General features: G+C 34.4%; 1 protein-coding gene across 1 annotated transcript; it reads left to right on the top strand.

Moving 5' to 3' along the window:
- The first annotated feature begins 911 nt into the window (after positions 1 to 911).
- On the top strand, positions 912 to 11,061 carry LOC121371271 (histone deacetylase 1-like). Its single transcript, XM_041497042.1, has 2 exons — positions 912 to 1,018; positions 6,780 to 11,061. The coding sequence occupies exon 2, from the start codon at positions 6,812 to 6,814 to the stop codon at positions 8,357 to 8,359; it is 1,548 nt and encodes a 515-aa protein (XP_041352976.1). The 5' UTR covers positions 912 to 1,018; positions 6,780 to 6,811; the 3' UTR covers positions 8,360 to 11,061.
- Positions 11,062 to 11,503: the final 442 nt, after the last annotated feature.

Below are 11,503 nucleotides of genomic sequence, written 5' to 3' on the forward strand. Positions count from 1 at the left end.
CAATGCGTAGGTCATTACAACCTCTTCTTTCTCACTAACCAACTAACAAGTAACCCAATGTCCTGGCCAGACAGCCCAGATAGCTGAGGTGTGTGCCCAGGACAGCGGGCTTCAACCTTAATTGGATATAAGCACAAAAATAACTTGAAATGAAATGAATATCGTTTAGCTGTACGTCACATGAAAAAATAAAGCGTGACCGGGATAGGTTCGAATATCAACCTAGCGCGCCCCAACGTTGTCTATGTTTTCCCTACAGGTGAATAAACTAATATTGCAGATTTTGTGATGAATAAATAATATATACAATAATAAATAAATAAATTTTTATTTAAAAAACGTTTTAGCCTGACCCACACCCCACCCAGCCGATGCTCCTGTGCTACTTGACAAGTTTTTGTTGCGAAGTAACATGGCAAAGATGTTAACTGTATGAATTTTAAGGAAGCTGACGATAACCAATGATGACAAAAAGTTAAGCTTGTTTTGTTTAACGACACCACTAAAGTTCATTGGCAGTAAAAGGATATTTTATATGCACCGTCCCACAATATAAAATTTAAAACAGGTTTTGAATGATAGACAGTTTGTTTCAGATTCTAGCACCGGCTCAATGAGGCCTCTGCACTGATTTCTCTCTGGCTAACCACACAGCCACTGTTCTGGACAGACAACCCTAATGTGCTAGCTGAGGAGTGTGCCCATGACAGCGTGCTTGAACCTTAACAGAAAACAAGAACGGAAATCAATTGAAATGAACTGACTAATTAGACCTACTACTGATAATCTTCATGGTGTAGTGGTCAGCAATATATGGTTTATTGCACGGCGTGCATTTATTTCATAAAAGGAAGATGTATGGTTTTGAAACCGTTCACAATTTCCATTTTCAAACCCGTAAACTTTAGTCCTTTTGAGAAGAAGCTTTGGCAAAAAAGTGCGTCAGTCAAAGTGTGGGCGCCTTTGTGTGTTTGTTGTCTCAAATTTAAGAAAGTTTGAACGATAATCAACTATTAGAGTAAGTTATAGACCGTAAACATTTACAGTTATCTACTTTTTTCTTAATAATAATTGTGGTCTGGTATTTTTGCTGAGTATTTTTGTTATAATGTGCTGTGCACTGTGCATCTCATGAGTTTAGATCTGTGCGGCAGTGTGCCTGTGGTAGTTTAAGGATTTTTTTTTGAATCAATTTAAATTTAATTACACACACCACTAGATTACATTGATTTATTAATTGGATGTCAAACATTTAGTAATTTTGGCAAGTCTTAGAGAGGAAACCCGCTAGGCCCAGGGCATCTAGAATTTTATAAAAATACACAAGCCATGGGATCAGTGATTTTAAAAATGTTCTAGCCATGATAAAAAATGTACTAGCCCTACTTTAAATAAATACAATTTTACTAATAGTAATAATCAGATATGTCCCTAAAGAGGAAGATTGAGCTACAAATCCTTAGACTGGGGTGGAAAGAAGGGGGCAAGATATTCATATTTACAAAATATGTAAATGCAGTATTTGACGATTTCCAGACGGTTTGTCCTCTGGACATTTCGTCCACAGACGATTCGTCCACCGTACAATTCGTCCACGTACAGTTCGTCCACCCACCTTGGACAATTCGTCCATTCGATTACGTTTAGATCAATAAATCTAAAATGTTGTTTCTTAGCCACTAAAATGGTTAATTATTTTCGTTTTGTGGTAAACTACTAGTATATAAAACAAACTAAATTTTAGTGGCACTATCAACTTGTTATTGTCTGTCTGTGTCCATTATAGTACTTTATTGATATGTTGTTATTCAAACTGCTCTTCAATTACACCTATAATTCTGACATACTATTTAGAAAACAGCTAGTGACTAAACTGTTGCTAAATTACCATTTCTACATTGCGATTGCTATATTACCGTACACATTTCGTCCACGTGCTGGTACATGATTTCAAGGCACAATATTTCACGCGAACCGCCGTTCTGTTCGCGGGTCGGTTACGCAAAGTTAAATTTACGCGAACCGCAAACTGGTTACGTCATGACCTGTAAACGTTCAGAAATTAAAACTTGCAAACTTCACGATTACAGGACGTTTATTCACGCAGACATACTCAAGTATTTCAATAAACGTTTTAGGCTGAATTTTAGATACTTGATGTGCAGCGAATCAGTAAACAACGTTATATTTTAACAGTTGTAATTTGCAACCAGTCTAAAGTAAATGTTCAGTATAGAGTCGAGCCAAAAGTTTTAAAGAAATGTGCTCAGACCGCTGGGGATGGCTAAATTATCTGCTGCTATTTTATCTCTAAAGGAATATATGTAGACATAATATTGGATTGCCAATAATTTTACACATGTTAAAAACAGTAAACAGGAATCCAAAAGTGTCACAAATTTTTTAAAATACTAACATCGCATAATGAGCTTTAATAAAACAAACATTTGGAACGTCACTGTAGTATAGAAGTACCATCGATAAAGTGAAAGTAGCATAGCCACTGCAAAATGCAAAAACAAATCCCTCCAAATGATTATGTATATATTTCAAAAGCGTAGCGCCCATTACGCACAGTACGCTTGTGCGCAATGCAAAAACAAAATCCGGGAATAGGTCAAGGCTGTCTGTAATTGTTCTATAAAATATCCTCTTAAAATTGACTCGAAAAAAAAAAAAAAGGCTCAGATTGCATCTACAGGTGTCCTGAGTTTCAGACTTTTCACAGGGGGAGGCCCCCTGAATATCCCCGCTAGGGCACGCCTTTGGCGTGCGTAATGATACGAAAATTTCTGGCTACGCTCCTGTATTTTGTTTCAGTACTGGGGCTGATATTCAGTTCTTTTATAATGTTGTTAACTTTAAGCATTAAAGACATTTTTTTTTGTAAAATGTTTTCTTTTGTATTTGTTTTAACTTTATGTTTCAGCTAAAAACTATGTATTTAAAATATAATTTGAACGTAATTTTGAGGTAACCGATCAGGTAACCCAAGGGTTACGCAAATATAATTCATGTAACTGAACAATTGGTTACCTAGGTAAAAACCACATGAACCGACTTCAGGTTCCCTCAGATTTCGAAATATTGTCCCCTGTGATTTAATAATAGTCAATGCGCACCAGGTGAAAATTTCGTCATTTATGTCAAAATACCATAACGTGACGTCGTTCGAAGTAACCAACCAATAAACAACCATATTATCTGCATTCTGCTACCAAGTTCCAGCCAAGTTCTATCATCTGTTACATTCATAAAATCACAAGACATTCTTAAGGGGTGTGCATTGCCCCACCCTCCCCATCATGTATGCATGTGCTGTGTGGCCAAAATAAACAAATAAAATTATAGTGGACGAATTGTCCAAGAACAAGTTTTAGTTGTGAACGAATCATCTCGAGTTCAACAGTGGACGAAACGTCCAGAGAACAAATAATCTGCATCCCGTATTTGACAAGTTTTTTTTTTCCCCATTAGCCGTCGGGCTAATTATAGTAATTATTTGCTAGCCCAACACTGAATATGACTAGCCATGGCAGTGGAGCTACCATAATCTAGAAGGTGTCAGGACGTTTCGGCCTCTATTGCAATATACAGCGATCTAGTGTTCGTGTATACAGATATATGCTGTAATTGGTATAGTAACACTTTAGATTGTCACATACACCGGTAATAATATAAATAAAATACAAATTTGTAACATTAATTTGTTGAATAACATTCAGTGAGCACATACACACACACACGCGCGCACATACATACATACATAGAACAGGCCTTCATACATATTATACACACAAATTATAAGTAGAAAAAACGCAAAACAATTTATTGCAATTTATTAAATTGTATTTACACAAACAAGAAAATCAGTTTAATAATTATATGTTCATTTTTGGATTATCAAAGCTAAATACAGTTTTGGTTGGTTGGCTCTTATTTATTCTTTAACACTCATGTATTATGTTCAATTAAAAAAAAAAAAAAAAAAAAAAAAAGAGAAAGAATGAGAGAAAGAAATTACAATAATTTAATAACAAAACACAAGTGACTGAATAATTTGATTTAATAAAACAACAATAACCGGGGCCGAATGTGTAGCAGGGCCGAAACGTCTCGAAAGCATCTAGAAACCCTGTAGGCCCTACATTTAAAATTCCATTAGACATTAGTAGCAAGGGATCTTTTATATGTACCATCCCACAGACAGGATAGCACATACCATGTCTTTGATATACCAGTCGTGGACAACTGGCCAGAACAAGAAATAGTCCAATAGGCCCGACCGCACATCAAGTGAGTGCTTTACTACTGGGCTACGTCCCAACCCACTTGTTAAAATATCCTCCAGTTTCCCATAATCAGTGTTTCCCCTAGGGCTCGGAAGGACCCTGCACCGACCCCGTGAATTTCTTTACCGGGACCATAAAAATTGTAACCATTAAAAAAAAGGGACGAGTTCACTTCTGTGATTAATTCGCTGGTATTATTTAAAAAAAAAAATGCAAATGCTAGTAGTCATAAATACACTAGTATTCCACAAATATGTACATTGTTAGAGCCTGGTGGCCAGTGAGGGGAAAACAAATAAACCACCATGATGATGATCGAATGAAAAAAAAATCAATAAAAATCAACCAACATCGATCATATGTAAAAAGGAAAATGGATCTACAAGTCAATACTTTCACATGCAACAGTTCACTAATGAATATATGGTCACCAGTAATCTATGCCCCATCCCTGAAATGGATATATCTACAGATGTAAACAAATTTTTATTAAAGTCCAAGTTAACAAAATGTTGCAGTCATTTGGCATAATTGACTGGTACCCAAACAGTTGTTACTCTAACACAGTGCAGGCATAACAAAATAAATGGTGACTAGTCTCGTCAGATCAGGGGTTGTATTTTTAAGGTTGCACATAACCATATTGTTTTACGCACTTCCAAATGTTTTTTTTTGTAGTTTTTTTGGTCTGTTTTTGTTTTTGTGTTGTTGTTTTTAAAATTATATTTAAACATTACATAATTAAATTTGCAAGACTTTAAAGAAATTATTTTTAAGTGCATTATATAATGAATTAACACAAATTTAAAAATGTACCTACATATATAAAAAACTTTTATTTTCTTTTGTTTTATCAGTCACTGAGTGATTACAATTTAGCAGGTGAATTTTTTTATCATGACCAGTAAATGTTTTATTCACTGGTCAGTATTGGAAGTAATTTTTTTTTTAATTCTGGAACCCCTGATACACATACAGAAGTAGGGCTAATGAATATTCAATCATGGATAATTAATTTTTAAAATCACCAATCCCATGGTTAGTGGATTTTTTTTAAATTCTAGAAGACCTGGATTTTACTTTTAGATAAATAGATAGATAACAGATAATACATATTACAATCAGTAATTCAATAATATGTATTATCTGTTTGTGCTTAGTCTAATACTTTTATACTTTTTCAAATTATTGTTTTGACATTATGCAGATATTTTATAATAATAAACATTATTATTAAAATCTATCTTAAAATACATGTATCTCCTTCTATAAGTGTACATGACACCCACATGTATTCCATAATGCATCTAAAAACAACTGGAAAAAAAAAAAAAAACTACTGGGGAGCATGCCCCCGAACTCCCCTAGCATTTTCACACCCTTTGGGGGCTCAGTTAACGTCAAACTATTTTGCCAACCCTCTGAACAAAAATCCTGGGGGAAACACTGCATAATACCAAACGGAAATACTTTCACACATTCTAGCATATACTATTGACGTCCCAAACTGCATTTGGCTAATAGCAAAAACATGCAATGAATATTCAACATTTTTCAATAACTATACCATTGTCGTCCCAAAATGTGTTTTGTCTAACGATAGCCAAAGCATTCTGCCATTCAAGAGCTTGACGGACATTTGGACGGTTATGATAGCTCTCTGCCGCTAGAGATAACTATAGTGAAAACATGGAATGGCCATCTACAGTAACCAATTTTTACTGAGGACTACTAGATTTTATAACATGGTAGCCCGGCTACCACTGAAAAAAACTTAATGTGATATTAAATATATGTTTTTGAAATATATACAGTGGATGAACACTTTGTCATTGATTAACACTTTTTTTTAAGTGACAGACCTTAGTTTTTATAACGCTACAACATATTTTGACTATTAAAGCCGTTTTTGATAATTCAGAAGTACATTGGTTACATTTTATTATTTAAAATATTAATTTTTGTTCACCTTTTTTACTTGCATTTGGCAAGCAGTATTTCCTTGTTTGAACATCACAGATTTTTGCTTCTCTTTGTTGTAACTTTATCCAAATGTCTTGCAAGTTTGTAGATTAACTAAACTTGGTGTCCATTTTCCTGGGCAGAAATTCCACCTAATTACGTTTGTCGAGCTAGAAAATAAGTTCTAACAAGGGGGAAGATGAAAATCATAAAAGTTAAATGATTTTGTCTTGTTGATCTGGCATGTGTGAGATCATGTGATACACATCAAATGTTAAGTAGACCCATTATTGGTAAGTTTAATTGCAGGATCCCAAAGGCCAACTAACAGAATAAAAACAAAAGCAAGAAACCATGTAAACACTCATTTAAAAACGTGGTTACCATATATTGCTGTGGAATAGAAATATAATATAAAGTTGAAAGGATATGATATTCCAGAAATTAAATAAAGAATATATTTTGAGAATATTTATTATTAGTTACTATGAGCTTGTATTTTCATTTAACTCTTTATAATTTTAGATCTTCAACAAACAAGCAGTCCAGATTTCAAGATGTCCCTTCAGCCGCACAAGAAAAAAGTGTGTTACTATTATGACGGTGACATTGGAAACTATTACTATGGACAGGGCCACCCTATGAAGCCACACAGAATACGAATGACACACAATCTTATCCTTAACTATGGTTTGTACAGGAAGATGGAGATCTATCGACCTCACAAGGCCACAGCTGAAGAAATGACCAAGTTTCACAGTGATGACTATATCAAGTTTCTTCGAAGTATTCGCCCAGACAATATGTCCGAATACAACAAGCAGATGCAGAGATTTAATGTTGGAGAGGATTGTCCAGTCTTTGATGGAATGTACGAGTTCTGTCAGCTCTCAACAGGTGGTTCAGTAGCAGGAGCTGTCAAATTGAACAAGCAAGCAGCTGATATTGCTGTCAACTGGGCTGGAGGACTTCATCATGCCAAGAAATCAGAGGCTTCTGGATTCTGCTATGTCAATGACATTGTCCTGGCCATCTTGGAGCTTCTCAAGTACCATCAACGAGTCCTGTATGTTGATATTGACATTCACCACGGTGATGGTGTGGAGGAGGCTTTCTACACCACAGATCGGGTCATGACCGTATCCTTCCACAAGTATGGAGAGTACTTCCCTGGCACTGGCGATCTACGAGACATAGGTGCTGGCAAAGGCAAATACTACGCTGTAAATTTTCCACTACGCGATGGCATTGATGATGAATCATTTGAGCAGATCTTTAAACCTGTTGTAACAAAGGTAATGGAGACATACCAGCCTAGTGCTGTTGTCCTACAGTGTGGAGCTGACTCTCTATCTGGAGATAGGCTAGGCTGCTTTAATATCACACTGAAGGGTCATGGAAAGTGTGTTGACTATATGAAGAAATGGAATCTTCCCATACTACTTTTAGGTGGTGGAGGGTATACAATTAGAAATGTTGCTCGCTGCTGGGCATTTGAAACATCTGCAGCACTTGGTGTTGACATTGCAAATGAATTGCCCTACAATGATTATTTTGAATATTACGGGCCAGACTTCAAACTTCATATCAGTCCATCGAACATGGCTAATCAGAATACTCCAGAATACCTTGACAAAATCAAAACAAGACTGTTTGAAAATCTGAGAATGCTGCCACATGCACCTGGAGTACAGATGCAAGCGATTCCTGAAGATGCTATTCCTGATGATAGTGAAGAGGATGACAAAGAGAATCCAGATGAACGGAATTCCATGAGGGCAACTGACAAGAGAATAGCATGCGATGAAGAATTCTCCGATAGTGAGGATGAAGGTGAAGGTGGTGGCCGCACTGACAGACAGAACTATAAACCTAGATCCAAAAGACCACGCACTGACGAAGAAAAAAGGGAGGCAGAAAAGGCTGCTGAAACTAAAGAAGTTAAGAAGGATCCAGAAACAAAGGAAGAAGTGAAGCTAGCTGTGGAAAAGCCAGAAGAGAAGGCTGAAGAAAAGAAAACTGAAGCTGCTAAACCAGTGGAAACTCCAGCAAGTGAAACAAAAGAATCCTCAGGTGCTCAGGAACCTCCGAAACAAGATCATTAACTTACATTATTATTAATACTGATGTATTTATAGGCATGGTACATCTAGTGTTAGTGTATTGTATTTGATTTTATTTCATGTGCAGCTGATGACATGTAAATTTGTTTTAATAGAATTGATTAAAATGAAATTGACTGGCATCATTGTTGTAGGTCCTTGGGATCAAGAATAGCAGTATGGAACAGTTTGTCAGTACATGTACAGGGCTTTAGATTGCAACAAAGATAAGATAATAAACACTGCCTCAAATAATTGTGCTGAAATGAAGTAAAAACATGCTGGCCTCAAAACATTTTACCTCAAAGCTTCTGCAAAGGTAAGATAACTTTAAATGCATTTCTGAATATCGACCACTCTTCTGCAGCTGTCGGTAACTACTGCATTAAAAAGACCTTGCTGTTTTCAGAACGGGTAAAAAAACCCTGTTGCACCCAAATTAAGTGAAATCAAGAGCCCTGATGTATGAAAGCAATTGCTAGTAGATGAGTTATGAAGGTAATCAGGGTGAGGGTTAAAATTATGTATTGTCCTTGTTGGTAGTTTTGATCCAGCTCTTACATTTACCCATTCTCTTGCAATACAGTACTTTAGTTTTTATAGTTTTCATGAAGTAGAAAATTGTTTTAGAATTATTATTTTTATTATTTTTTTCCATCAATCATTATGATGTACATATATGTGTGTTAATAGTTGTCAACTTTGTTGTGCATGTACATACCATTATCATTCAGGTGACCTACATACATGTACATTGTTGAAATCTGATCTTTAACTACCAGTAACCTATATCATATATTTTTTTAGAGAAATTCTTGTCCATGTGTGTACTATCTAAAGTACAGGTAAACTCATTGGCATATAAAGTAAGATGTTACTCATTTTTGGTTCTTAACATTTTACAAGGATAAACAATGCTAATCATTCGCATGATAAACATACATTTAATGAGGTGAAACATTTGTATTAGAGTATAGTGGTCAGTTATTTCTAATGTTTGTAAACAAACTTATGTAATGTTTTGTCATTTCAATATTACTTGATCATAGTTCTGTATTTTCGTGTTACCATTTCATGTATTAATTCAAAGTAGCTCTGCCACTTAAAAGATTCGCCAACTGCAAATTTTAAAAACAGTTGGCTGGTTTTGTTATAATTTGATGGAACTAATTTCATGCAATTTTTAATTTTTTATAGATAATTTGGTTAAATTTTCTGTACACCTTAGAGTTAAACACATTCCTATACTGGGAATATTGATCTATGAAATGCTCATTAAGACTAAAGGTTATACTCGTTTGTAGTATCAATGTTTATATACTCAACAAAGTTTAGCAAATGTTAAAAGAAATGGCATAACATTTATAAATTAACCTATTTTTATTAATTAGTATTCACATCTGAAATGTTTACCATTTACAAACAACATAAACTCATCAACCTTTGCCTTAACACAACAGGAGGACCTGGTTTTGTTTTAAGTTTATTCAACCATGGCAAATTTAGACGTCTTAAAAGATATTTGCTAAATTTTCGTTGTTAGTATATTTTGTAAACCAACTGATATCATTGACAGTGAACGTAGGCATTTACATTGTACTTGTATAATACAGAGATCTGCAAATGACAAACCTTTAATTGAATGATGAAATGATGAAGTATTCTGTGGGTTTCTTTAAAATTACTTTATTTTCATATTGTGTTTTAAAACAGTACTATTTCTTTTTCTTTTGTTAATTACTATTGAGCTGTTTTAGAAATGAACGAAAGTATACTCAACAACGAAAGTTTAGCTAATGTTAAAAGAAAGGGCATACCATTTATAAATTAACCTACTTTTATTAATTAGTATTCACATCTGAAATGTTTACCATTTACAAACAACATAAACTCATCAACCTTTGCATTAACACAACAGGAGGACCTGGTTTTCTTTTAAGTTTATTCCACCATGGCAAATTTAGACAATATTTGCTAAACTTTCATTGTTGAGTATAGATACTGAAAACAATCATAGAAAAAGTTTTTAGCTTTTCATTTCTAAGGTGTACTTGCATACACCTTTTTTCAGTGTCATGTAATTGGAGGGGTTTTCCTTTAAAATTTGATTTTTGTACTTTATTGTATATGTAAGTTTGAGATCATTGCGATTTTAATTTGTTGTTTTTATCATATTTTCAAAATATTTTGTATTAATGGTGCAAACAGAATGGTATTGCACTTAATGTAAGATTGTTTCATCTTCTTCGACATCGGGTATATCTACATGTATATAACATGTCTCTTATAAAAACTTAAATTTTTATTCAGTTACTTAGAACCTATGTTTAATTACCTACATATAGTTTACTATTACATTTTGATTTTACAGCACAAAAAAGCATGTCTTCATTGCAACTTTAAAAAAATAAACCAAGAAGGCATGGTCTTAACTGTTTGTTTCACAATTTAGCTAAACTCATCTTTCAGAATATTGTAACTGAAATCATTCACACATTTTTGTTCCAGATATTTTGTATATTTATCTTGTTTAATTCTATAAATTGTGTACAAACAGTCAAGTATGTATTATACTATTGCTGCCAATTTTAAGACACTTGTCATTCTTCTTTTTTTCATATCCATCAATAAATTTGTGTTGACCTTTTGGTCTGGTCAGATTCAATTTTTATAGATCTTAATATTAATAAACTCAATCCATACAATGTGTGTGTTGTTTTCAGTAAGTTTTTCTTATCGAAAGAAACCATAATAATCTATTGGAGAAAAATCTGTTTTAGAAGTCTGGTGTTAATATCACACTGTAATATCCCATCAGTTTAGAGATATATTATCATTGTGATGGTCTAGATGATTTCCAGTTAATTATGATGTGGCAGATACGAGTTGAAAGGGCATCCCAATAGTGTTTGACGATATTCAGTTCAGAAGAACATGCTGTCTAGGGGCAGGATTTAACTCATTTTGTTGAGTGCTCGCCTGAGGTGCTTGCAGTGCATCATCAAACCACCTCTGTGGATCCATTCAACTTATAGGGTTTTTCTTATTCCAACCAGTGTACCACAACTGGTCAAAGGCTGTGGTATGTGCTTTCCTATGTGGGAAAGTGCATATAAAAGATCCCTTTCTGCTAATGGAAATATATAG

The sequence above is a fragment of the Gigantopelta aegis genome, chromosome 4, assembly GCF_016097555.1.
Source record: "Gigantopelta aegis isolate Gae_Host chromosome 4, Gae_host_genome, whole genome shotgun sequence".
Lineage (NCBI taxonomy): Eukaryota > Metazoa > Mollusca > Gastropoda > Neomphalida > Peltospiridae > Gigantopelta > Gigantopelta aegis.